Below are 27,732 nucleotides of genomic sequence, written 5' to 3' on the forward strand. Positions count from 1 at the left end.
ACCTTCAGACCCTGGGAGACCTTGCCTGTCTGCTCAGCCAGGTGCACAGGCCCTGAGGAGCCACGTCTCCCTACCCCGGAGTGTGCAGGTGAACTGGTCACAGGTGCCTTGGGAGCTTGTCCCAGGGGCCATCCCAGCAGCTGTCCTGACTACAGGTGCCCTGACAGCAGGTGTGTCACAGATGTAGATCTGCCTGGCAGCCTGCAGGCAAAATGGCTATGGCCTCTGTGGTCCTTCCCAGATGCAGGTCCACAGCCTGGCACCAACAGGCTCACATTTCAAGTTTCCATGTGCAGCACCTGGCTTCTTCTCAAAGTCACACCAGGTGTTTCTGAGTCCCTGGGGAAATGTGGGACAAAGCCCACTTTTGTTCTTCAACTCCAGCTGTGGAGGAAAGCCAATATGCCACTGAGGTTGAGCACAGTGCCCCCACCAAGCCCAGGACCTGGAAACCTGGGGAGAACCAGGGACCAGTCTGATCAGAAGGGACCCTCCCTCCACCTTCCCTTCATCACGTGTGCAGAGGCTTTGGGACATACATGTTCACTCTGCTACAAACCTCTGAAGAAAAAGGAGGCATCACTGGAGAAAGACACACGCTACCTTGACCATTCTTTCCATAGCATCAACAGCACCTGGGAATCTCCCGCAATACCTAGGAGAATCACTTCCTCCCAGCCTTTCACCCAGCCATAAAGACCTGCACAGGGCTTCCAGGGAAGGGGGCTCTCTCAGACCCCAGCTGCCACCTGTCTCCTTTTCCAGTTCTGATCTGACTTTACCCCGTGAAAACAAGGATCTCCCTGGAGGAGGGTGTTCCCCAGTCTTGCTGAAGGCCTTTGAAGGCCATGCCCACAGTCCAGAACACTGCTGCCAGCTTTGGAATGACAGTATAATTGTCACTGCTACTATATGCATAGGTTTCCCTGGCCTCTGGGTCCAGTTTCTGACATCATCAAGAACTATCACTGACCCAGTGACTTCTTCCTGACCCACGGCAGTTTCTGGTAGGGAGGAAATTCAGACCTAAGGAAGGGAACAGTCCTCAGGGGCACTGGCTTCTTCCCTCCTTCTTCCCTCATTGTCCTCTGAAAGGCCTTAATCAGAAGCAGACTGTTCTGCTTAGGAGCCTAAATGAAGCCTGGCAGAAAGCAGCAGAGGGTCTGGGCCACAGAGAAGAAGCATACACAGAATACTTTAGATCACAAGGCTTGCCCCTCCGGGATTTGGAAGCAAGACGAATGTAGAGCCCAAAAGTGCTGGGGAGACTGAAGGTCTGTGGTCAGTTCCCGCGGAGGACAGAGCCAAACCGAGGAGGCAGATGTGTGCTGCCCTCACCAAGACAGCCCCCGGGGATGCTACGGGCGCCGTGGACTAAGCCAGGTCTCTCCACTTTTCCACAGAATGGAAATTCTGAACTGGTGTGTGTGTGTGTGTGTGTGTGTGTGTGTGTGTGTGTGTGTGTGTTGTTGTTGTTGTTGCTGCACCTGCACCTGAGGGCCAGGAGGTGCCTCCCCTGAACGCACGTTCCCCCAGACCCCCCAGACGGGTGCGCAGAGTCGGTTTCGGGAACTCTTGGCTTGCACGTCATGGTGCCGGGAGGCCTGCATGATCTGGCCAAGAGCTCGGCTTCCCGCGGTTTATCCTGCGTCCAACTACCACATAAGGGAAGCTTGCTCTGGCTGAGAGCCGCGGGAGGCTGACCACATCCTGTGCTGCAGCGGCATTTGACACAAGGACCGCCCAGTGCAGGTGCCTGGGCTCCTCTTCCTCCTCGTCCTTCCTGGCCTCCGGGACCCACGGCCTCGGCGCGAGTCCCCCCAGCCGGCCGACCTCAGGCTCTGCAGCAGGCCTTGCCGCAGACACCAGCTGGGCGCGCACGTGCTCGGGCCGCCGCCCCAACCGTGCAGCACACCCTCCATCCTCCGCCCAGCTCCCTGGCTCCTCCGCGGGGCAGCCGTGCGCATGCGCGGAGCCGAGTCCGGCTGGGCCGCAGCGCGGTGGCCGGCGCTAGCTGTAGGCACCCGCCCGGCCCCGCTGGTCGGTCCCCGCCTCGTTTTCTCTCCGGACCCCGACAGACCCCGGCTGAGCTGCGAGAGAGGCCAGGATGTCGCAGACCGCCATGTCCGAGACCTATGGTAGGGCCTTCCGCGGGGCGGGAGAGCAGGCTCGCGGGGTGACCGGGTGTCCAGCCAGGCGGGTCTGGGTTCTTGAACGGTGGTAGTGACCGACGGGGCAGGGGGCTGGGCCAGGTACGCATCTTGCGAAGGATCTCTGGGTAGCAGAGCCAGCCGGTGTCAGGGTGCCCTGCTCGGTCTGGGAGTGCATATGGCTGATGATGGCTGACTCAGGTTCCCTGCGTGCGCCCCGCTGCCACCCTTAGGTTTTTCTTTACCGAATTTAATTCAGCGCAGAGTGTGGGAACCAGATTTGATTTCCACCGCTGGTGCCCAGTGAGAGCCGCAGGCTCAGGGCCGCACCTGTTTCTGGGTGTCCTCTGACCCGGCAGATCCCTGTTCCTGGTTGGGAGTTCCCTTCTTTGCTTCTTTGCAGCAGGATTAGAGTGAGGGAGCAGTGATTAACCCATCTTTCTCCTGTGACCTCCAGCTTCATCTGTCTTCCTCTCTCAACCCTTTCTTGGTTACTTTCTGGCTATTTATAACACATCTCCTTTTGATGACCATGAGGACTTTGGAAGCAGAGCCCAGTCTGTTTAATCTTTGTTTCCCTTACAAACATGGATGTGCTAAGCAAATTTATTTTTGATAAATCAAAGCTTTTCCAATTTATATACTAAGTTGCTCCCACCCACTAGGTTTGAATAAAGGACCTGAACCTTGTATCAGAGTGGAGACCAGTCTGCCAACCCCTGATTACTCTTTCAGATGTGACAGCTGACAGTCCCAGAGGCTCCAGTGTGCAAATATGGACCTTAGGCCTGGTGGGTTTGCTCCCACCCTGGCAGGTGTCTCCTGTCCTCCACTAAGGTGTGTGGAGGAGGCATAGAACTTAGAGAATCCTGCAGCTGCAGGCTTCCTCAGGAACATGTTGTCAGGGCTCTGGACACTGCAGAAACAAACACCACAGACATCTGCTAGGTCTCACAGTGTACAGTCTAGTGGGGAAGAGTGTGGACGTCCAGCTGGACACCGACAGATGAATAACTTAAAGCCAGGCAAGAGTTCTGAAGAATGTAATCCCTGCAAGTACATGGCAAAGAGCACTGACCCAGAGGTTCAGGGCCATGGAGGTGTCAGCCCCACAGCCAGAGCCCAGGCAGCACAGGACCTCAGCCCAGACCTTCATGTATTTGAGCACCATAGTCTGGGAGGGTGAGGGGCAGAGGGGCCTAGGGAGGGCTTGGACTTTGAGAGGGTGGGAAGCTGGAAGGGTGTCATGCTAGTGCTCACAGGGCACCTGCTCCTCTGCCAGCAACTGGCACTGCCCTGCTTCGGTGAGTGGGGCCTGACATCTGTCCCTAGAAGCTGAGGGAATCCTTCAGCCACTGGCTTCTTTAGGACTGTGTTGTTGGCTGTGGGTACCCCCCAGGTGGCTCCTGCCATCTGGTTCTACAGAGAGCCAGTCAGACCTGTCCACGCAGAGAATCTTCGTGTGCCATCTCACCTGTGTTCCTCTGAACTTCTTGCTCCCTAGCCACACCCAGCTTCCGGGTCAGGAACACTGGGAGGGGCAGGTCACCCAGGAAGAGGGCTTGGAGTGTGGGGGGTTGTCATGAATCAGTGGGGAAAGAGCTTCTCACAGGAAGTGCTACAGTCCTGACAGTATGCTGGGCGTGCTGGGCATGGCAGGACCAAGGGGCCAGTGGGCTCAGCGAGAGACAGGGCCATTAGTATGATTTAATGGCCCCTCCAAATGGGTGTTACTTCTCACTCCCTCTGGATTTAATCCTCTCCTCCAGTGGAGTAATTAAAGGAAACTTAAAAAAAGCTGGCATGGTGGTTGAAGTTGCCAACCTAAGGTCACCTTAAACCAAGACCTTGACTGACCCTTCAGGTATGGCTGTGTCTGCATGAAACTGTTCCTCAAAGTAAAGCCTCATGTCCCCTCCTCTCGAACGCTTGCCTCTTGCTGAAGGAGTGTCTGCCTGGCCTTTGAGTTCCTTGTACTCTGGGATCATCCTTTCCTGTGTAAGGGGGCTCTGGAAGCTCGATGGTCTGTGACCAAGAGGGGAGAGCCACTTTGGGATGTGCTGCCAAGGGGTCAGTTCCACCACTTCATTAGCATGTTCAGGCTATTACTGCACCTGCCATGGATGGTGGAGACCATATGTGCTAGCTCAGAGGCCCCTAGCCACATGGACAGTGCTCTAGATTGTGTAATATCATGACACAGAATCAAAGTGTCAAACAGAGGGGAATAGAGATGCCCAGTCCAAGTACCACTAATCTGAAACAAGGTGCTCCCAGATGTAAAGTCCACAACCTCTGAAGGCCCTGTGGAGTGTTGCTGGGCCTCCCCAAGGACCTGTGCCCCAGCGACCTGAGGCCTGGGGCATGCACCCTGTCCCCAAGGAATTCCTGAAACCAGCAGTGATGTTCAGGATGGAGCTAAACATGTTGTTCAGGACACGTGGCAGGGGTGCCAGACAGTGTGATGGAAACTCAGGAATAGAGAACGCTAACAGACTGCCTGTGAGCAGATGTGCCTCTGTAGGAGGCCTGTTTGTGAGAGAGGACCATGTGAGTTGCTGGTCCTAGGCTCGTTTTTATCATATTATTTTCTTAGAGTTTTCATTTTGTGCTTCCCTCTGAAAACAGTGCGGCATCGTGTATTTACTGAGTGATCAGGAGAATCACTGGACATTTGCTGTCAACCCTGTGTCCTTGTGGGACGCTGCGGGTTGGATAGTGTCCCAAAGTCATGCCTAGGTCCTGAACCCCAGAGTCTGTGAGTGTGACCTTATTTGGAAGCAGGCTGTTATGATGTAGGCATGAGGTGTCTCCCAAAAGCTCAGGTGTGGGACAATACAAGAAAGCTAAGAGGGGAAGTGATTGAGTTTTAAGAGCCTTAACCTGATCAGTGCACTAATTCACTGGAATGGATTAACTGGTGGTAACTGTGGGCAGGAGGGGTATGGCTGGAGGAGGCCTGTCCTTGGGCCTGTGCCTTTGGGTTTTATATTGTGTCTGATGAGTAGAGCTCTCTGCTTCTTGATGGCCGTGTCCTGAGTTGCCTTCCTCTTCCACACCCTTCCACCATGAGGTTCTGCCTCAGAACAAGGAGCCGGCCATTTACACAAGTGAGTCTGTAAAAGTGAGCCAGATAAACTTCTCCTCCTCTGTTTGCTATTGTCAGGTCTTTGGTCACAGCAAGGAGAAAGATAAAAACACAGGCTCTTTGCAGACAGAGTTAAGATGAGGTCATACTGGAGTAGGGTAGGCTAATGCAGGGACTGCTGTCCTTGTGAGGTAAGGACACAGACTCACACAGAGAGGATGTGACATTCCGGTGGAGGCTGAGATTGAGTGACGGCCACAAGCCAAGGAGCCGATATCGGCCAGCAGCCAGACATAGAAGAGGCAAGGAAAACCCTTCCCTGGCATCCTCAAAGGGAGCTCAACTGCCCTGCCTCGATGTGAGACTCCCTGCCCCCAGAACTATAAGACAGCACCTTCTATGGTTCAAAGCCACCTGATGGGCAGCTTGTTGTGACCAGCCTGGGAAGCAAACCCACTGGCTTTGGCCATCAAACCCTGCTCTCGGTGAAGCCCAGACTTGATAAGGCAAGATGGAGTGAGGAGGGCACCCCAAGAAAGAGAAGTAGCAGGCTCAGAGCCGCCTGGCTCCAAGAAGGTGCCAGGTAACTTGCACTAGGTGTCACCTGAATCACCACTGTCTTAGGGGCATAGATGTCAGGACCTGAACTCCAGAGTGTGTCAACAAAGGAGGCAGAAAAACAAGGACATTTCTTCAGGTTGAATAAATTCATTATTGGAAAGTGCTTTTGCTTTTCTCCTTCACTGAAAACTAGCTGACTGCTGAGTCTTCCTGGATGCCCTTTACTATAGCTCAAGTCACCCCTGCCCCTGAAACGGCAATGGAAAGTTAATTGAGAGCAGTTTATTTAGCTGGAAATGGAGAAAACAGGGCTTCCTGGAGTTCTCCTGGCAGGTGTAGGGACTGCCCTGAGCTGCCGCCCGCTTCGTCAGGCCCACCCTCCAGCACCTCTGCTGGCCCTGATCACGGATCACAGGAGCTCCCCGGAGCTGGGGGTTTCTGGTCAGGTGGACTGGGAAGGGGCTTGATAAAATTTATTTGAGGCTCTTCTTGAGCCATGGCATCACAGGGAGATCATTGTGCTTTGAGTAAGGGTCATCCCCAAAGCTCTTTGAGCTCCTTGGAGAATGGTTTTCTGCAGGCATGAGGGTGAACCTGCTTGTACTACGAATGGTGGCATCTTCGGTTGTTGGAACCATTTCCCTCTTTGGGCTACTTGGTGTAGAATCATCCAAGGTTAAATATTGTAGGGGTGCTTTAGCTTGCTGGTGGAACATAGGCTGCACGTGGACTTGAGTTCCATCCCCAGCAGCAAAAAAAGTACTCTTCTTTGATGAGTAATTAAATTACTCTTCTTTGGTGATCTTTGCTCTCTTTTTTTTTTTTTTTTTTTTTGAGGGGACAGTCCCGGGGATTGAACTCAGGTGCAATCCGCCACTGAGCCACATACCCAGCCCTATTTTGTATTTTACTTAGAGACAGGGTCTCACTGAGTTACTTAACACCTCACTTTTTTTGCTGAGGCTGGCTTTGAACTCGTGATCCTCCTGTCTCTGCCTCCCAAGTGCTGGGATTAAAGGCATGCACTACCATGCCCAGTTGCTCTGAGTATTTCTTTGGATGAGAAGAAGGCTCATGTGTCTGGAACTTCTTCTCTTAAACCTTCCTGTGGAGATGAGTCAGACGGATGTGATGGATTCCCAGTCTAACCCTCTGCCCAGAGGTCTGCAGCGAGAATTTGTAGAAAGCCTTTGACTCCTCAGTCCTAAGGTACTCATCTTAGTCCATGTCCTGTGGCTAAAACCGAATCCCTGGGAATGGGTAATTTAAAAAAAAAAGAAGAAGAAGTTTATTTTTGCCAGGCAGGCATGATGATGCACACCTGTGATCCCAGCTACTCAAGAGGCTGAGGCTGGACAATCACAAGTTCTAAGCCAGCCTCAGCAACTCAGTAAGACCCTCTCTCAAAGTAAAACATAGAAAGAGCTGGGGGACTTTGCTCAGTGGTAAAGCACCCCTGGGTCCAATCCCCAGTACCACAAACAATGAAGTTTTGAAGAGTTTTTTTTGACGGAGTCCTGGAGGCTGAGATATTCCAGAGTGTGGCACTGGTGGTGGGAAGGAGGGTGCCTGGGCATGTGGGAAGGCCAGACAGGAGGGAGGCCTGGCTCTTAACACCTGCTCTGGCTAGTCCAGTCCTGCATGTCAGCCCTGACCCACTCCTGTGAGGAAGCCCCATCCCAGAGAGCAGAACCAACCCAGCCTCAAGGGGCAATCCCAAGGCCTGTCCCCTCCTGAAGGCCCCCACTCTTAACAGCTTTCCATGGGGACAAAGCCCAGGTGTGATGGAAGGCAAGCCGTGTGAACACACAGCTCTCCTACACACCTTGCGCCTGGCCACCTTCGATAGCTGCAGTTGCTCCCTGTCCATGGTCAGTGAGGGCCAAGGGCAAGCAGAATGTCTGGGCACCCCCCCCCTTGTGGGGGGACAGCAGAGGCGAGTCTGAAGGCCAGCACAAAGCACTGGACAAGAGCCACAGGGACACAGTGCCTGCTGCTCCTCTTCCTCTGAAACTCATTCCTGGCCTGAAGGTGGGTCTGTGGAGAGGGCTTTGGCCACCGAGCACAGGATGACAGTGGTGAACAGAAGGACCAACCTTAGAGGGAGGCAGATCCTTTTCTTTTCAAATGTGAATTTTGAATCAGGCAGCAAAGCAACTGGGACCCTAAGACAAGGACGGGGAAGCTCTGTGTGCCTGCAGTCAGTGACAGCCCTCCTTCCTGCTCTCTTGCCTGCCTGTGCCAGGCTTTCGGGGAGTGCTGGTGCAGTGAGCACCAGCCCTGTGCCTGCACGACCCTCAGGCCCGTGTTGAGGCTCAGTCAACTTGGCTGGTGAGCAAAGCTTTTAGGATGAGACTGCAAGTCCTCAGAAGCTGGGGAGGCTCCTGGGACTTCTGTCCTGGTGCTTTGAACAGTCCTGAGCACTGCAAGCCTTCAGAGGACACTGAAGGGGCTCCATTTGCTTCCACCTGAGAGGTTACAATGTATGAAACGAAAGGCCAGAATAAATAGAAGAGCTGCATTGACGGCATAATGTCCTTGTGTCCCTTGTGGAAGCCAAGTTACCTGGGGTATCCTCCTGCAGTTGGGGCACTCTCAGGGCTGGGGCATCCTGCTGGAGACAGGGCACCCCTCGGGGCTGGAGCATCCTTCTAGAGGTGGGGTACCCCTTGGGGTTGGGGCATCCTCCTGGAGACGGGAACCTCTTGGGGCTGGGGCATTCTGCTGGAGACAGGACACCTCTTGGGGCTGGGGCATCCTGCTGGAGATGGGCACCCCTTGGAACTGGGGCATCCTCCTGGGGTTGGGGCATCCGCCTGGAGCCAGAGCACCTCCAAAAGTTTGAAAACAAAGAGACCCAGTCCCCCTTAGAATCAAGCCTACAACTAGCTCAATGCCTCAAAGCACAATTGCCCTGGACTCAGAGCTGTTGGGCCAGACTGCCCCTGAAGAGAAAGCCTGCAGGCCAAGTGGAAGCTGGTCAGCCATAGGCATGGCAGTCAAAGGCAGGCCATAAGAGTCCAGCCCTGCTGGGACTATCAGAGCCCAGACCTGGCCTGGATCCCCAGGATGGACACACCCTGCTGTGGCCTGGGTCCAGGGTGGACCCCCAGCCTCACGCTATTCATGAAAGTCTTGTTGAATGAATCCTCTCACTCTAAGCCCAGACAAAAAAATATTATGATTAAGGTTTTCTACTTAGTAGATGATGGATTATTATTCTGCAAGTGGCAGAAAACCCAACTCAAAATACATGGGGTGGCCCAACATGGTGGGCACACATGTAATCCCAAGAGCTCTGGAGCATGAGACCTGAGAATCCAGAGTTCAAAGCCAGCCTCAGCAATGATGAGGCACTAAGCCACTCAATGAGACCCTGACTCTAAATAAAATACAAAATAGGGCTGGGATGTGGCTTAGTGGTCGAGTGCCCCTGAGTTCAAGTTCAATCCCAGTACCAAAAAAAAAAAAAAAAAGGAAAGTGGCCATCCCTTTTTCTCCTGGCATACACCATCTTAGTGACACAGTTGGTTCCCTACGAGCAGTCCCTATCTGTTGCATGGCCTTAGCTCTCAGGTGCCATCTCCACCACCAGGCCATGGCCTTCCCTCAAGGAACATTGATGCACGGGAGCTGAGGGGTGGCCTCACCTGGCCTGCATTGAGGGACTGCACTGGGGAGCTCGCCCTCACACCGAGGGGAGGTGAGGCTGGCTGCACCCACAGGTGAGGAGAGAGACTGCGAGTGTGACCCTGATCCACTCTTGCTGTAGTGCATGGTACAGAGGTCCCTGGACATCTCAAACTGAGCTGAAATTCATCGCTGAATTCAGGGCAGACTAGAGGTGGGGGCAGGACCCAAGGTAAAGCAAGCCTTCGACATGCACCAGGGTACTGTCACAGACCCAATGGCCTCTGGAATGAAGATGCTGTGACATCAGCAGGGTGAGCTTTGGCCACTGTGAGTATGCACATGCTCTGTATGCACCTGCATCCAGAGCTCACCTGAGAACCCGAAGGTCGTCCCAACAGCTTGAAGAGGTGGGACGATGGCCAGGCACCATCTCTGCCTGCAGAGATTGTTGCCAGTACACAAGACGGGCACCTAGAAGAGGATGTGTCCACCTTCACCAGGTCCTGATACTGCAAAGAGCCCAGCTACAACCTCCAGTGCAGATCTTAGTTCTCCACTCTCTGTGGCTCTGGTTGGGGCACTCCTCCCACACTTCACAGAGCGCTGGCTGCTGGTCCTCCCACAAATCCAGTGCTCCTGCCTGAGGGTGACTGTTCTCGAGCCTCCATCTTCTCTTCTGGGTGGTTTTCCACGTAGTCAGGGAGTTGTATTTAAAGATATTACTGCATCAGCAGGCAGCAATGAGAGATGGCTATTTCTATGCTGGGCAGCTGGGCTCACTGCTGAGCCTCTTGCTTTTGCACCATCCCTGGTGCCTGTGGTCTCAGGGAACGAGTCAGCAGGGTCACAGACCCAAGAACCCAGCATCTCTGGGTTCTCTGCTACAAGTTGGAATCGACAGATGCCCTGATTCCACTCTGCACGATGCCACCTGGGCACAGCGTCCAGCACCAATGGGAGCCCACTGCCTCCAGTGCCCTCTGCAGGATCCTCGCACAGCTCCGGGCCTCTCTGGAGCTAGCCTTCCTGCAGCAGGTACCACACTCTGTTCTGAAGCAAGTGTCTTCCATGTTATGCGCCCAGCCAGCTCTTCCACTGCTGTTTCCTGATGACCTTGGGCCAGTGCTCATTCAGCAAGGTCAGCTGCCTTGCACCTCTCTCTGTCCCCAACCCCTGACTGAGATGGTGCCTGCAGTGTCTATGCAGAGAGCTGGTCAGCATCTCTTGGTTCCTCCAGGTCACCTCCAGTCACCTTCTCTCCTGCCTCTTCTCCCCTGGCTGCTCTCTGGGCACCTTCTCTCCTATTCTTATTGCGTCCACTGTGTGTGGCTGTGTCACTCAGCTCTGCATCACTGTGACCAAAATACCCAACCAGAACAACTCAGAGGAGAAAAAAATCATTTTGAGCTCAGAGCTTCAGAGGTCTCAGTCCGTAGACAGTGACTCCATCACTCTGGGCCCAGGTTAGGCAGAGCATCTGGCTGAAGGGCCTGGTAGAGGACGATGTGCAGCTCGTGGTGGCCAGGAAGCAGAGGAGGAGGAGAGCCAGGGGACAAGGATAATCCCCAAGGCACCCCTAGAGACCTGCCTACAGGGACCACTGGGCACAGTAGTCCTCTCAAATTATTAATCCACAAGGTGGATTAATCCACTGATTAGGTCACAGCTACCATGACCTGATCATTTCACCTCTGAGCATTCCTGCATTAATACAGGAGCCTTCGGGGACACCTCCCCTCCAAGTCCCCCTGGCTTCAGTTGGATAGCTGCAGGCTCCTCTTTGGGTAGTGTGTTGCCCTCTCTCTGCGTGTGCCCTGTGAGCCCTGACCCCATGCCCCAGGGGCCAAGCGCCTAGGTGCATGGGCTCTGCCCTTTGCCTCCCTCTGACCTTACCTAAGAGAGCAGCTAGGAAGGCAGAGCCATCTCATCCACTGTGACTTGATTTTCCTGAGGACTCAGGACCGTGTCTGGCCGTCCCATGCACATGCCCCATCTGCCTGGCCTGGGAAGTGGTGGAGGGGCCTTGGAGGAACATCACCTGTGCCTCTGCCTGTATCTGCCCCTTGGCCTGTGCTCTCCGCAGGCCTGACCTGCGTGTCCACCCAGGCTGGCTGACCTCTGCCTGTGCCTGTTTTGCCCACGGTTCTGCATTTCTCGTGTGAACATTCACCGTGCATGGCAGGGCGTCTGCTTCAGGTGTGTTTCAGGGCATGGTCTTTCCCTGCCTTCCAGCGCCACCTGTTCTGAGGAAGCCCTCCACAGGTAAACCTGAAGACCGTGGGTCAGGAGAGGAAGTCTGCAATTGGGTTTTGAGCCCTCAGTTCTCATAAACATACGGCCTCTGTCATAATGGATGGACTGTAAGAGCCCTCCCTAGCCGTCATGCCACCTGGGTTCCCTTCAGTTCCTGGGCTCTCTGAGCTGCTGAGCACCAGGAGAGAAACCAGGGCTCCCGGGGCAGCTGCCTACCTACCTGCAGCCTGCAGTATGCGTCCATCCAGAGTGACCCATGGGTCCAGATCACTGGGCACTAACCACAATGCCTCACTAGATGTGGATTCTTTTTTCTTTTTCTATTTTTGTTTTTTTAGTTACAGATGGACACAATATCTTTATTTTGTTTATTTATTTATTTTTTTTTTTATGTGCTGCTGTGGATCAAACCCAGTGCCTCACATGTGTGAGGCAAGTGCTCTGCCGCTGAGCCACAGCCACAGCCCCTAGAGGTAGATTCTGGAGGCTCACCCATGTGACCAAACGCCTGCGTCTAAGGCAGGTGGGGACTGAGGACAGCCTGGCTGTGCCTCTGCTCCTCAGGGGGCACGCTCTTCCAAAGCATCCTGGTGCTGCTCCCGGGGCAGGCCAGGAACCTGAGAGTGGCACCCACTCTGTCTGCTGACGCGCTTCCCATGCCGAGGCCTCTGCAGGCTCACACTTCTAAGGAGGCTCACAGGGTCTTGGGCCCCTCCACAGGGATTTCCCCAGAGAGAAATCCTTTCAGGGCCATGGCAGCCTTGTGGCTGGCAGAACCCTTACCCCCAGGATGCCAGCTCCTCTTGCCTTCCTGCCCCACCCACCCTGGCAGCCTCTACCCTGCTCTGTTGCTGTATCTTGCTATTTCGAGACTATTAGGAGTGGATGCTCATGGTTGTGATTCCTGGCTCTGTAGTCCCTGGGGACCTGCCAGGCCTGGGCTGGGAGTCCAAGTGCAACCTAGCACCCCCTGCAGACTACCTGGCTGTTCCCAGTTGAGGCTTTAAGGATGAAACGTCCACCTGCCGGGTCTGTGAACCCACCTTGGTTTGGCTGGGTCCGATGCCTAGGAGTACAGCAGTAATGGCAGGGTTGTCTGCTGCCCTTTCCCCCTGTCAGTGGCCTTGTTAGTGGATTGCTAATAGCACTGTCCCTGAACACAGGTGGCAGGGCCAGGCCAGGCCAGTGCCAGCGGCTCTTAGTCTAATTAGGGAAGGGGCACCAGGGTCAGGGACTACTTGGCACCACCTGGGGAGGAGGCAGGAGGCAGGAGGCACAACAGGCCCAAATGACGTGGTGTGGGGTGGCACTGGCAAGCCAGGGTCAGTGCAGACATGCAGAGCTGGAGAGGGGGTCGGTGCAGTGCCATTCCCAGGCTGAGCAGGAGAAAAGATCCTCAACAAAGGCACAGCAAGGCAAGGCCTCCAGAGCCACACAGACTCCTGTGCTGCTCCACGGTGACCAGCACAGCCCATCCTGGAGCCCCCTGGTCCCCACCCCATGGACGTGATGTCCCAGGGGGTGTAGGACTGTGGGTGAAGAGGACATGTGGGCTTTCTCCACCCTGAGTCAGGGATTGCCCATAGGATGTGCTCATCGAACTTGGCCTGAGTTGTCCCTCCCTCGAGTCACCAGGGAAGAGGACACCCAGGCCGCAAGTGGGCCTGCCTGTTCCTCCCAAGAACCCTGGAAGCTCCCAAGTCTCCAGGCTCATGCTTTTGTAAGGGCACATTTGGGACTTCTGGGCTTTGCTGCTCAGAACTGAGTGCGCACACACCTTTGAATAGAGGCTAGCAGGGACATGCTTTGCTCACTTGGTTCTCAACTTCAGGCTTCAAAAGAAGTGGTTCAGAGTGCACTGATGGGCAGAGCCCTGAGGGGCACCAGGAGGCGTGGATGGTGCCAGGGCCAAGGCCAGCCAGCATGTACCACCTTCCAGCACCCCTGCTTCTGTCCTCTGTCCCGTTAAACAGACAGGACCTCAATGAGCGTTGCAGTCTAGAAATAAGAACGCGGCCTCCACTTTCAAGTTGCTTTTCATGGTCTCCCTCTGTCTTGCAGATTTTCTATTTAAGTTCCTGGTGATTGGAAATGCGGGGACTGGCAAATCTTGCTTACTTCATCAGTTTATTGAAAAAAAATGTAAGTAACATCCCCAGGCCATGGTCAGGAGAGGATGCCTTTGTGCTCAGAGGTGCAAGCTTTAAAGGGCTTGGAGAGAAAGCTCTAGGGCCTCTGAGAACAGGGTGGTGTGCATTTCACCTAAAGCTGTGAGGTGAATAGGGCAGAAGTGACTAGCCTCCCAGCAGCCCCTGACCTCAGTGTCGCTGACCAGATGGGGTGACCTCTTTCCCTAAAGGTCTAAAATGAAATGCTTTGTTTTTGCTTCTCCTTTTCAGTCAAAGATGACTCAAATCATACAATAGGAGTGGAATTTGGCTCAAAAATAATAAATGTTGGTGGTAAATACGTCAAGTTACAGATATGGGACACAGCGGGACAAGAACGATTCAGGTAGCTTTTCCTCTGATTTAATAAAGTCTTGGAAACTTCAGGTGAAATAATCATGTTCTCTTGCCCCATGTCCTCCCCTGCACTGCCTCCAGCTCTGCCTCTGGAAGCTCCCGCTGAAGGGGCTAGAGCCCAGAGGTCGAGGAGCCTCTAACTCGGCCAGCTCACTGCCGCAGGTCATGGCTGGAGCCATGTTTAAATGGGAATCTCAGCAAAGCCAGGGCACATCCGCCTGTGTTCCCTTCCTAGGTGGGGTTTTGAAAAGCTGCTTGGGGCTCTGCTCTGTTACTCATGAAGGCCCAAGGTTGTGGCTAGATGCCTGCAGGGTGGGTACTTGGCAGGCTGTCAAGAATTCGGGTGCAGGACTTGGGCCACGCTTGGTTGGGTTCCTACAGGTACACCAGATCAGAGCACACTCTCAGTGTTGAGATTCGGGAAATAAAACTCACTCCACTTCAAACCTTTAGCTTTTCATTAAGGTTGGTACATACTGTGTGTTAGTAATATTCAGAAATACCACAGTGTCCCCGCCATCACTGCTCCTGGATACCCTGGCTGAATGGTGGTCCCACCTGATGCAGCCTCCACCCCAGAGCCCCCAGGACATGAATGACCAGGAGTGCCTCTCAAGCAGGTAGGAAAGGAGCTGCTCTTCTGTGTGGCAGCCCCTCCTGGGAGTCCCAGAGAAGGTGGGGCTTGGGGACACCAGCTTCCAGACCCTGGAGAGATGCAGCCTCTGGGGTGAGAGTCTGAGGCTCTGCCTGGCAGGGCCGGCCCACTGCAGGAGAGCCCTGGCCTCCCCCTGTTTCCCCGCTGACTACTGGCAGCCAGCTGTGCTAGTACCAGGCAAAGAAAGGGTGACTGCAGGAAAATGGACAGGCTCGAGGGGTGTCGAGGCCCAGCACTGGCTTCCTGGTACAGCAGCCCCAGGCCCTCCAGGGATCAGAGTGAGGTTGGCAAGTCCTCCCCAGCCCTCTCCATCCCTGGCTCCTAACAGAAATGATCCGACAGAAGAAACGACTACTGAACACAGTACCAATGGTCAAAGAGCCCAAACAAAGAACATCAGCCAGGACTTTCTGGGGGAAAGGGGGAGTCCCCAGAAATAAGAACAAAGAGTGCTGAACACATATGAAGAGTGCCCTCGGGAGGTGTCCCTGAGTGGCCAGCCTCCCAGACAGCGAGGCAGCAGGGGTAGGGCAGAGTCAAGCCAGCCTCAGCGAAGACCCAGGGCAGACTGCTCAGGGGTCCAGGAGAGAGCCAGAGCCGCAGCAGAGCAACCACAGTCCAGGTGGCCGACCCACTCCACAGCAGGGGATGGTGGGGAGGTCCAGAGCAGGGCAGGCTGAGAAGGCTCCCCAGAGCCAAGAGGAGAGTTGAAAGGGTCAGAAGTCAGAACCGCACTGGGCCAAGTGCAGCACTGGGAGCTCCAAGGTGCTGAGGACCCAGTGAGATGAAGGTGAAAGCTGGCTGTGCAGTCAGAGGCCCAGGGTCCCTTCCCCAGCACCAGGGCAGGGTGGATGCCTTCAGAACTCAGAGGGGAAAGTTTCCAACCTAAAACTCTCACACAGCACAACTGGCAGGTCAGTGCAGGAGCAAGATGGTGGCCAGAAGGTGTGAGGAGGGGCAGAGGCCACTTCCCATGGATGAAGCCCAGGGACCCCAACCTGAGGAAGGCCCAGGTGGTTGGCATGCGCTGCCACCCAACATGAGACTACTGAGGCAGGAAGCACCAGCCCCAAGCATAAACCACTTCAGAGGCACTTTATAGAAATGAGCAGCAAATACCAGAAGAAAGAACCCTAAGACTCACAAGCCTGGGAGTTTGGGATCATCTCTTCTGTGGCCAGAGGAGTGCCCACTCACAGCTGTGTCCTTTAACCACTTAACCAACTGTAAAAAGGGAAACCAAGTCCCAGGAGATTAGATCCGGAGGTGGGGGGGGGGTGACTGGACCCAGGCTGCGAGAGGCTGCTGCCCAGGCCCGCACTACCCCTGAGGGGGCAGGCACCCTGCCCCCCTGCCATCCAGGCAGCTGTGCTGCTCTGGGGAAGACACCCTGCCCATCCCAGCCTGACATCCTCCCATTGATTCCATGACATGATTCCCGGAGGATGACACATGTGTTCACCCTCCGGACTCGTGCTCTTTGACACCAGGCCTGTCTCTTTTGGGGTTCACAAAGCAAGCCCGGGGGTCTGGGGAGGTGGTGCTGGGCAGTGGAGGGTCTTAGTGGTTAAGTTAGAGTTGCTGTTGTCCTTTCAGGTCTGTGACAAGGAGCTATTACAGAGGTGCGGCCGGTGCGCTCCTCGTCTATGACATCACCAGGTAATGCCAGCTCCCCTGAGCCGGACATTGGTGCCCTATGTCCCCGGGGCTGGTCTTGGCCAGATGCCCAAGGGCAGGTGCCTTGTGGGGTCTTGGAGGTCTTTGAGAAACATTGGGAGGCTTCTGTAGATGAAGCCCCTGGTGCCGGATGCTCTCCTGCAGACCCACAGAGCTCTCCATTAGCACTATCAGAAGTGACCCAGGGAGGTGGGGACACAGCTCTGGCTCAGGCTGCTTGTGTCCTGGGCCAGCTGCCCTATGTGTGACCTCACAGGCAAAGACTTGGCTGCCTGGGTTCCTTGCCTGTAGGTGCGTGTGATGGGGACCACATGGTCCTCACAAGGCTGTCGGAGGGTTTGATCGGTTTACGGAGCACAAACAGGGTAACCCTTGGACACATGTGGCAATTCCATTGAGACAAAGATTAAAAATTCATTTCCCTGGTTGCACTGGCCACATTTCAAGTGCTGTTGTGTCTATGGCATCAGACAGCACAACATATAGAGTGCTCCTGTCCTTGCGGAAATCCCATGCACCATGCTGATCCCAGGATTCAGGCCTGGCTCAGACTCGGGGTGCAGAGGCCACCTGAGAGCGTCCTTCTGAGTAGGAACCTGTCCAGGGATGGGGTGTCACATGGCTGCCCCTCTCTGGCCTCCGAGGCGTGAGGGCATCAGGCTGCAGATGCACCTGCCCTTAGCTGTAGGAGGGGAGAAAGCGGGTCTGAGTGGGCCCTGAGTGGACGGCCTGGCCACGGCCTGCCTGCAGGGGCTGTGGAGTGGTGCTGTGCATCTAGGGCTCCTGAGGGCAGAGGAGGAGGTAGCAGTTGTTCCTACACAGTCTCTAGCAGAATCCACCTGCTGGACTCCCATGAGCAGAGCGCAGCACAGGCAGGACGGTTGATGGAGGGGTGCCCAGCTGCCCAGCAGTCAGGCACCAGGCTCTCGCACCCTCTGTGCTCCTGAAGAGTCAGGGCTCCTCATTCTGAGCCCTGGCAGCTTGGGTGCATTCAGGTTCCCCAGGGGACCCTAAGGCCGTTACCCGGCATGTTGCCGAGCAGTGGAGTAGGACAAGCAGCTGGAAAGATTGCTGGTCTTAAAAAATACATGTATCATTTTCACAATCTTGTGTCATGCAGCCGAGAAACCTACAATGCGCTTACTAATTGGTTAACAGATGCCAGAATGCTGGCGAGTCAGAGCATCGTGATCCTCCTCTGCGGGAACAAGAAGGACTTGGACACTGACCGGGAAGTCACCTTCCTAGAGGCCTCCAGGTTCGCGCAAGAGAATGGCAAGTCTCTTCCCCCTCGTGGTTCTCGGTGTGGACATGGGTGCCATGCTGGTGCTCTGCAGGAGGGTCAAGGTTAGGCTGCATTTGGGAAAGCAGAACTCCCACTAGGGTGTGAACTCAGTCAGCGTGGTCACGCAGCGCACCCTGCCCCAGAGCCCTGGGCCCCAGAGCCACCACGCTGATGGAAGCACCTGTAACACTTTGCAAGGTCTCTTCCGCCCTGGGCTCAGAGTCAGCACTCTAACTTGTGTCCTCGTGCATGGAAAGGAAGCCTCAGACCCGCTTCTGGCCAACTGGCTGTGCTTCCCGTAGACCATCAGAGCCACTTGGTACAGATGGCTTTGACACCTCTGAACTGCCAGATAGGACACACAAGACCACCACATAGCACAGGTGGCTGCTCATGGGTAACAGGATGGAGCAAATGCAGACGTTTTAGGTAACTTGAACTGTGAGTGCCAATCAACAACTAGAATATCCTAAAATCAGGTTTGCTTGGTCTCTAGGCCCCAAACAGTGTTCCTGCAGCTCTGCGGGTTTTTTGCTAAGAAAGTAAATGTCAGAGACGCACGTAAGCCATAGTGAAGGAGCTGCTCAGGGGTCACCGCTCAGTATCCTGTGCCGGGAGGAAGCAGAGGGGGCCTTCACCTCAGGGGCAGGAACACACCTTCTGCTGGGCCCTGGGTGGCTCTGGGGGTGGGAGCCACAGTGCACACTGTGGCCACTCGCAGTGTAGTCCCCTAGCGGGCAGATACTTGCAGGTCCTGTTCCTGGTGAGACAGGTTATTTGGAGAAGGACATTGAGGTTTCCCATGCACTGGGAGTAGGGCCTGTTCCTGCCTCCTTCCTGATGGTCATTGGCACAGGGAGCCTGTTTACAGCTTCATCCATCTCCCCAACGGGTCAGGACCAGCCAAGACAATAGCTAATGTTTGAAAAACGTTAGACACCTCCAACATTTTTCAGTTTTGATTTTGTGTTTAAGTGTTTGGGGGTCTTCTGTGGAGCTGGGGATTAGACGGAAGGCCTTGCACGTGCTGGGCAAGCACTCTAGAGCTTGGTCACATCCCCAGCAGCCCCCAAATCTTTTTTTTTTTTTTTTTTTTTTTGAGATGGGGTCTTACTAATCCTGTTAACGTTTTATTAAAGCATGTTGACATATACTAATATTATTTTTTCAGAAATAGATGGCTGTAGGTCATGAATTGGGCCTTCCTGCCATTCTGAGAACACTAAGCAGCCTGTTAGAGATTGACAAGTGTGATCACTGTCTAAATACACCGTGTCTTATTTGACATCACTTTCAGAGCTGATGTTCCTGGAGACAAGTGCACTGACTGGGGAGAACGTGGAAGAGGCGTTTGTGCAGTGTGCACGAAAAATACTCAACAGGATAGAGTCAGGTAAAGCCCTTGGCAGGCATGGCCCTCCTACTTGCTCTTCCTGCTGGCTCTGCAAGGTCCCCTTTTTGCGTGGTGACTGGGCAGAGCAGATTCTCTCTGTACCCACTGAATTAAAATCTCCACTTAGGGTCCAAAGGGCCCATGGCTGAGATGCAAGCCCCAGGCCCAAGGGTGGTGGGCCTGCCTGACCCCAGGGCAGCATCTCCAAGGTCTCTTCAACAGCTTGCTCCTTCTCTCATGGGGTTGGGGCTACAGGATGCTGTGGGAACAGCAGACACTTGTGTAGTCACTCCAGGCCCAATGCAGGCAGGGACAAAGTGCCAGCACTGTCCTCTGTCACACTGGGTTCTTACTGTCACCAGATGATGCCAGGGCAGTAGGAAGGAAGTCGAGATCACCCAGGCAGGCTTCCAAAAGCAGATGCCGAATGGGGCATATGCAGCTATAGGGCAGCAGTCAGCCCAGGGACATGAGGGAGGGGAGGCAGGGGCAGAGAAGCCAGGAGGCAGGACTGGCCTGCAGTCTTGTGAGGCCAGCAGCTGCCTCTCAAAACTCAGGGATTCCAGCCTGGCTGTGCAGCAGCCACCCGGAGTGCTACAGAAGCCCTTACCCTGGCCATGTCTGGAGCTGCTGGACCAGGGCTGGAGCTGTCCTGAGACTGACATCCACCCAGGAGGAGAAGCTCTGTGGGAGGACAGGCAGGGTGCCATCAGGGTGACTGAGGTGATCACACAGGGGCTCCAGGAGGACAGCTGGAGGAGAGACAGCACTCAGGGACCATCCAAGCACAGGACAGTTGGCAAGCTCGAGCCAGGACATGGAAGCAAGGAAGGGAGATGAGCCCAGACATGGTGGCAACAGCACCAATGGGCTAGTGGACGGTGTCACCAAGAATGTGTCAGTGCCCCTGGGCAGGGGAACCTCAGAGGTGGGATCTTCTTTTCAGTGTCAGGAGGCCCAAACAAAACTGAGCAATGGCAGCACAGGTTTAGTCCATGGCCAAAGTGTGGAGCAAGGGACCCCAGCCCAGTCATCTCCTCAGCCAAGTGGAGGAACAGACCCAGGATGGGGACAGTGGGAAGCTCAGCCTAAGCCATCTTCTCAGCCCAGGTGGAGGTGCAGACGTGGGATGGGGACATGCGTGTGAGCTGCACTGCCCCATGTACATCACCTTGCACATCGCGCACACACAGGGACATATGTGTGAGCTGCACTACTCCATGTGCATCATCTTGTACATCATGCATGCACATGGACATGTAAGCTGCACTGCTCCATGTACATCACCATGCACATCGTTCACATACAAGGACACATGTGTGAGCTGCACTGCTCCATGTACATCACCATGCACATCGTGCACATACAGAGACACACGTGTGAGCTGCACTGCTCCATGTACATCATCATGCACATAGTGCACACATTGGGACACACCTGTGAGCTGCACTGCTCCATGTACATCACCATGCACATTGTGTGCACAGGGACACATGTGTGAGCTGCACTGCTCCATGTACATCACCATACACATCATGCATGCAAAGGGACACACGTGTGAGCTGCACTGCTCCATGTACAACACCTTGCCCATCATGCACACAGGGACACACGTGTGAGCTGCACTGCTCCTTGTACATCACCTTGCACATCGTGCACACACAGGGACACACATGTGAGCTGCACTGCTCCAAGTAAACATCGTGCATGCACAGGGACACACATGTGAGCTGCCCTGCTCCACATGCACATCATGCACACACAGGGACAGGCGTGTCAGATGCACTGATCCACATGCATCACCAAGATCTGTGGTACCGGCCTATTTTAGAGGTTTGGTCATGCCAGTACCTGCTATTCATGAGCTCTTGCACACTGGTCTGAAAGCACCAAGAGTATGTGATTCCAGTCTCGTGCAACGTGCTGGTTAGGCAGGGGCTGTGGCACCTCCTGTCAGCAGGTTCCTCACTATGCTGTGTCCTGGGGTGTTATATTATCTGAGTTGGGTTTTTGCCAGTTTAAAAGTAGACAGTGGCATCTTAGTAATTCAGTTTTAAATTGACTTTATTTTCATACATAATATATCCATGTAATTCCAAATTCAGGTGGTACAAGAGTACAAGCAGAAGGGGTCTTTCACACTACCTCTGCTATTCCCTGTCATGGGGACATGGGGCAGCCACTTTGTTCCCAGTCCTCTGTGTCCTGGAGGTGGTTAATGCATATGCGTGCTAACATACACGTTTTTCCTCTTTCCTGGAAAGGGGGCACATGTTCATGGTGTTCCACACTTTTTTCACATAATTTGGGGATCATGGGATAACAACAATGCTTTTTAAAGAGATGTGCTTGTCCTATAGGTGAGCTGGACCCAGAAAGGATGGGCTCGGGCATCCAGTACGGAGACGCCGCCCTGAGACAGCTCCGGTCCCCACGCCGCACTCAGGCCACGAGCGTGCAGGAGTGTGGCTGTTAGAGTTACACAGGTGGGTGTGCCAGCTCCCTGAGCCCCCTGCCGCCTGCAGCAGGAGGGCCGCGGAGCTTCAGTAGGAAAGGAGGCACCGCGTTAGCCAGAGTCCATGCTCAGGAGCTCCCAGGCCCTTCAGAGGACAGCAGGGCACATGGGGACAGGAATGGCCGAAGCCCACCCACCGTGGTGCCTGCAGAGGCACTCCTTGGTTTCTCACATCTCCACGTGGCACCTGTGGCTCCAGCCCAAGGCCTGCTCATAAAGCAGCGTGTTGCCACCGACTTCAAAGCTTCTTCTCTGGCCAATGCCACGGTCAGCTCTGCCCAGTGGACATAATGTTAGTCACGAGGAAGTGTACTTAGCTCCTCCAGCACCCAGCAGGTGTATTTCTGTGTTTGTAGGTGTGCCTGTTCCCAATGTTTTTGTTTTTCAAGTGTCTGCGTGGTGTTGGGACAGTGGCTGGAGCTTGGAGACTCTGCAGCTTTTCCTCCTCTTCTCTGTGCAGAAGTGGATCTTATGGGGACGCTACTCCAGCTGGCGGAGACAGCCCAGGAGCCACGTAATAAACCTGATGTGAGGGACGACACCGGCCGATGTGTACGCGCATGTGACTTTCCTGTTCCATGTCCCCCACCCTGTCCGAGAGCACACGCGCTGTGCTGTGTGGGCCCCGTCCATCTCCCCAGCATGTTCCTGGAGTGTGATAGGATAGGAATGGTGCTCTAAATGCAGTTGGATATTTCTTTAACCACAGGCACAGAGATTCGTGTTGGTGTACTTGTGACCAACGTGCAAGGGCCCTGGCACCGGCACCCAGGATCCCACTTATTCAACCGCACTTACCACACTCCACTGTACATTCCCCACACTTGAGATGCTGGAGCAGTCGCCCTTCACCAGCAACCAGAAATGAAATAAAAACTGGTGTTTGGTGAACTGGTACCATCCTGCTCCATGGGCTTCAGGGCTTCTCCCTGAGGCCAGGCCAGGGGCTGTGTCCCACCCAGCAGACAAAACCTGCCGCTCTCCCTGCTGTCCCTTGCTGGTCAGTCTGGTCTTCATGCTAGGAAGACCACTGGAGTCCAGTCTCAGGGCACCCTGCCTCTACCTCAAATCTTTTGTGTTGTGTTCTGTTTTGGTTTTTTACTTCCTTTATATTGAAGCCCGAGGTGTTCTACCACTGAGCCACATCCCAGCCTTTCTTATTTTGAGACAGTTTCCCAGGCTCACCTTAAACTTTAAATCCTCCTGCCTCAGCCTCCCAAGTAGCTTGGATTAGAGACGTGCACCACTATGCCCAGCCTCATCCTCATTATTTACTTTTTTTTTTTTTTTAATTTATTTTGGTACCAGAGATTGAACTCAGGGGCACTCGACCACTAAGCCACATCCCCAGCCCTTTTTTGGTATTTTATTTAAGACAGGGTTTCACCGAGTTGCTTAGGGCCTTGCTAAGTTGCTGAGCTGGCTTTGAAATTGTGATCCTCCTGCCTCAGCCACCCAAGTCACTGGGATTACAGGTGTGCTCCACTGAGCCCAGCTATTTATTTTTAATTATTGTATTTATCTGCCTATTTAGGAATACTGAGGACCGAACCCAGGGCACTCCATCACTGAGCCTCATCCCCAGCCCTTATTTTTATTGAGACAGGATCTGCTAAGTTAACGAGGCTCACCTTGAACTTTTGCCCTCCTGCTTGGCCACCTGGGTCAATGGGCCATTGATGTGCCCCCTCCCACCTGCATGTTGTGTTCCTTTTCTAGAGACCCACAGACTCTAGTTCGTGTCATAAGGGTCATACTTATTAAGAAAGCCTTCTGAATCTTTGCTGGTGGCTTGATGTATGCTATGGTTACCAGGCTGGCCTGGATTTGATCCAGCAAGGCCTAGCGGGTGTGAGGCGGGGACACCTATTATGTCACAGAGACTGTCCCCATTCTTAAAAATACCAATGCAAAAAATAGATAAAGATCTTTCTCTAAGGTTGAAATAGGTATTATTTAAGTCAGAGAAGTTAAAAAACATTCTTCACACAGGTGTGGTAAACACATCTTTGATCCTGCTACCCAGGAGGCTGAGACAGGAGGATCACAGATTAAGGCCAGTCTCAGAACTTAGCAAGAACCCGTCTCAGTAAAAAATAAAAAGTGCAAGGGATGTGGCTCGGTGGTAGAGCACCCAAGTTCAGTGCCTTTCCACTGGGACTTTTTAATTATGGACCAGAAATTTAACTTTAATTTAGAAGCTTCCCAGTGCTTATTCTCTTTTAATCAATAAATAAGCACAAAGACACAAACTCTGGGAAGTTGTTTGACTAAAAAATCAGTATGTATCTGTTTTAGTTTTTTTTTTTGTTGTTGTTTTTTGTTTTTTTCCCTCAATTCCTTAATATTTTACTTTGAAAAATGATTCTGAAGCAAATTCTCAAATTGGACCATGCTCCAGTGTCTCACACGGAATGGTGTCGCCCACTGCCCTGAGGGTCAGCTCTTCATGGGAGGGGAGGAGCTGTGGCATTCACAGCAGGGTTTAGGACAGCGCTGGGCTGTTTGCAATCCTTAATGCAGCGGCAGAGGAGGGGTCTGCTGGGGAGCAGACCCAGTGCCCTTCCTGAGGCTGCTGCCCTGAAGGACACCCGGTCAAGTCCTCAAGGAAGCGTGTGTAGATTCTGGAATGGCAGTTTCCAGTCTTGCAAGAGCAAGGCTGTAGCATTGCTTACACTGGTGGTCACAGCCCTTCTGCAGCCTGGCTCTCTCGTGAGAGCTGGATGTCACAGCTGGAGACATAGCTGTGGCTTCTAGAAGACCCCCAGGGGAAGAACCCAGTGCCCAGCAGATCAGTGGTGAACTCAGACAGGAATGATGGGAGCGGAGCGCTGGGGCAGCCGGGTGGGAGCTCACATTCAGCATCTCTGGGCTTTTCTTTCTTGGGGGGAACAGTTAGAGGGGCCTCGAGGGGCCTGTGAGCTTTTAATGATTGTGTGCCAGTTCAGGCAACTCTTTCCCGATCCATCTTAGAATTTCAGGGGAATTTATCGAAAACACTGGACTTGACAGCCCAGGCCGGAGAGACCAAAGGGCACAAAGTGACGGCCAGGGAAGCTTTGGTTCTCCTTTTGGCACACTGGTCTTCCTCCATGTTTCATCATGGAGATCTTCGATATCCACCTGTGGGGATAAAGCAGCTCTTCAGTCACATAGCTGTCTACAGGACTCCAATTTACCCTTCCAACTTCACCTGCTTCATATGCTGTAGTAGTTGGAAACATTGGAGGTATTCCAGATTTCTCTGGAAAATGGTTTGTTTCCATCTTAAGAAGTCCCTTGCCATTGGGAACTTGGAAAGCAAAGATGGTGATGTCTTTTCTCATCTTGCCATTACAGTTGGTTTTTCTCTTGTGAAGTCCTGGGCCGTCCCAGCATGTGGTTGGTGGTTCCTGGAGGGCTGTCCCCTGGCCCTGGGCAGCCATGCCCCAGCAGGGCCCCAGGACCAGCCTGACCCCTCAGCCAGGCACAGCTGCTGGATTTCTCAGCATGGGGACATGAGGTGGATCTCGTTCAGCTTGTCTCCATGGTTTGGACTGTGCTTTGAGGCCTGTATTTTATGGGAGGACACATTTGGCTCCGCTGCTTGTCTACCTGCACTGATAGAGTCTAAGCAGGGCTAGTGTCTATCAATTCAATGAAGGTTAATAACACTTCTAAATGGAATTTTGAAACAGAATTTGACAAGCTCATCCTGAGAGCCACATAAAAGTAAATAACTAAATGCTTGGCACAGTGACACAGCCTGTGGCCTCAGCAACTAGCCAGATCCTTTCTCAAAAAACAGAAGGGGGTGTTGCTCAGGACAAGGTGCCCTGGGTTCAGTCCCCACACCACAAAAAGGAAAGGCCCAGGAAATGGGAAGGTGGGGGACTGCGGACACAGACATGCTGCCAAGCCACAGGCAGGGGACACCACAGAAGCACTTAGAGCGCTGCCATCTGTGCCCCACTGGGGGGCAGAGGAGGGACAGAGGAGCTCCTCTGGAGGGTTTCCAGAGGCTGGTGGAAGCACACAGTGGGCGTGGAGGGGAGGGGAGTGGCAGTGAGAATCCCTCTTTGGTGGCTGATTTGTATCCTGTTTAATTTGATGTTCTTGTTTTGGCAACCAGTTGATATGGTGAGGTTCAGGCCCCAAGTTCCAATCTGCCTCCCTATTGGCAATTCCCATGCCTGATAGTAGGATGTGGAACCACCTGAGCCAGTCGGGCCTGAGAAGAGGTAGCCATGGGCTCAGTTCCTAGCCGTCTTTGGCTTGCTGCTTAGGGTCAGTTCCACAGATGAGTGTTGTGCAGAAGGTGAGTGGGCCAGCGGCCCAGGAGTTCCTAAGTAACTCTGGGAGCAGGGTGAAGGGCTGCACACCTAAATCCCACTGACTCTGAAGACTGAGACAACAGGACCTCAAGTTCAAGGCCAGCCTGGGTGACATAGTGAGACCCTGAATTGAAATTAAAACTAAAGGGCTGGAGATGTAGCTCTGGTAGAGCACCCTGGGACCTCCACCCTCCCTAGTGCTACAAAAAAAAAACAAAACTGGCAGAGTACTTCCCCAGCTCTCCCTGCCCCTCTCCCCAGCACTGGCCAGTTCCTTTCTGATCCTGCAGCCTGGAACTGCCCACTGCTGGACCTGGGTTGCCCCTCAATAGGGAAGAGAGCCGTTCCACCCAGCCTCAGGCTGGTGGTGCCTCAGCTCCAATGAGGAGAGAGGTTGGGTCTCCCCCACCCCATGCCTTCTTCAGATTCCTGCTGCCAAACGGTGTCTCCTAGGATCTTCAGCCTGAAAAATGAAGAACCAGACAAAAAGGGGGCCATCCCCACTCTACAAGCTGCAGATGTCCATCTCCTGTGTCCATCTCCTGCCTCTGTGTGGAAGCTATTGGGTCTGCACATCATGCTCCTTCTGTGCTTGGCCATGAGGAGCTCAGGCCAGGAGGACAGGAGAAGAAGGCTATGTAGGCTCAGGGTGGAACACCAGGGGAAGGTGGCTCTGCAGGCTGTCCTCCCTGGCTTGAGATGCGCCTAGTCAGTGTTCCGTAGCTGTGTTCAGTGACACTCTAGCACAAAACGTGCTTGCCCATCTCATCTGGAACCAGAGACTTTGCTAAAGACAAAGTGGAAAACACTGCAGGGTGTGTATAACAGTAAAACATATTAGTGCAAAGTCAGGGCTCCCAGGCCGAGCTCACACAGGCCGCCTGGCTCCCCCAAAAGGGAGCTGTGTCTAGAGCTGTGCAGGGAGTCCTGTTCCCACCTGACATCGTGGGCACTCTGCAGCACTGACACTTTCTTGACTTCCAGACACCAGGGCCACTGAGCCTGTGTTCGGCACACAGCTCTCTTGGACCCCAGAGCATCTGCTGGACTTCCATGGAGGATGCAGGCACCAGCACAGTGCTTGCTCTTCCAGCCACAAACGCACCAACCAGAACTGCTTCTCAGAAACAAGAAGGCTCAGATAAATGCTACATGAAATGTGAGCTGAAACCACAGTTCTTAGGAAAGACAACTCCAAGTCCTCGCTGCCCAGTCCGCAGTCCAGGGGCTGCCTGTGATCTGCAAAAGTCTGAAGTGAACCCAGTGCTTGCCAACACGAAGGCTCTCAGACCAGCCATGCTAAGGGGAAAGACGGGAGGAAGGCACCCAGCACCTGCATCCCAAGAGGAGGCTCTGAAGGGGTGAGGTTGGTCCAGCACTACCCTGGCTACAGGCCGGGTGTTGGGCATACTCACTCCTGGTAACTCTAGTCACTCTAGCACACAAAAGCCCACCCCTGGTGCAAAACTTCTGCTTGACCAGGTCATATTTTCAGGACCATTTTTCACGCAGACTGACCAGACCCCAGAGCGAGAACCTTCTATGGTCAGGTGCTGGTCCTTGGAATCCAAACTACTCTGTGGTCAGGCCATTGGCAGCAGCCCAGTGTTGCTACTCCACACTGAAGTGTCAGCCACCAGGAAACCACTCTGGTGTGCTCTGCCCTCCCCTTCATTGCTGACAC

General features: G+C 53.9%; 1 protein-coding gene across 5 annotated transcripts; it reads left to right on the forward strand.

Annotated features, from left to right (window-relative positions):
* The first annotated feature begins 1,891 nt into the window (after positions 1 to 1,891).
* Positions 1,892 to 24,101, forward strand: Rab4a (RAB4A, member RAS oncogene family). 5 transcript variants are annotated; one of them, XM_076831963.1, is made up of 8 exons: positions 1,899 to 2,138; positions 13,747 to 13,827; positions 14,085 to 14,199; positions 16,462 to 16,524; positions 17,663 to 17,817; positions 19,125 to 19,220; positions 21,581 to 21,706; positions 22,092 to 22,276. In XM_076831963.1, exons 1-7 carry the CDS (start codon positions 2,108 to 2,110, stop codon positions 21,694 to 21,696), a joined length of 657 nt encoding a protein of 218 aa, XP_076688078.1. In that variant the 5' UTR covers positions 1,899 to 2,107; the 3' UTR covers positions 21,697 to 21,706; positions 22,092 to 22,276. The 5 variants fall into 5 exon arrangements, with proteins under 5 accessions (XP_076688074.1, XP_076688078.1, XP_076688075.1 ...); XM_076831960.1 differs by having other exon boundaries at positions 1,900 to 2,138; positions 22,125 to 22,276; XM_076831962.1 differs by having other exon boundaries at positions 1,900 to 2,138; positions 22,196 to 22,276.
* The last annotated feature ends 3,631 nt before the right edge of the window (positions 24,102 to 27,732 follow it).

This window comes from Callospermophilus lateralis, chromosome 13 (assembly GCF_048772815.1).
Source record: "Callospermophilus lateralis isolate mCalLat2 chromosome 13, mCalLat2.hap1, whole genome shotgun sequence".
NCBI lineage: Eukaryota > Metazoa > Chordata > Mammalia > Rodentia > Sciuridae > Callospermophilus > Callospermophilus lateralis.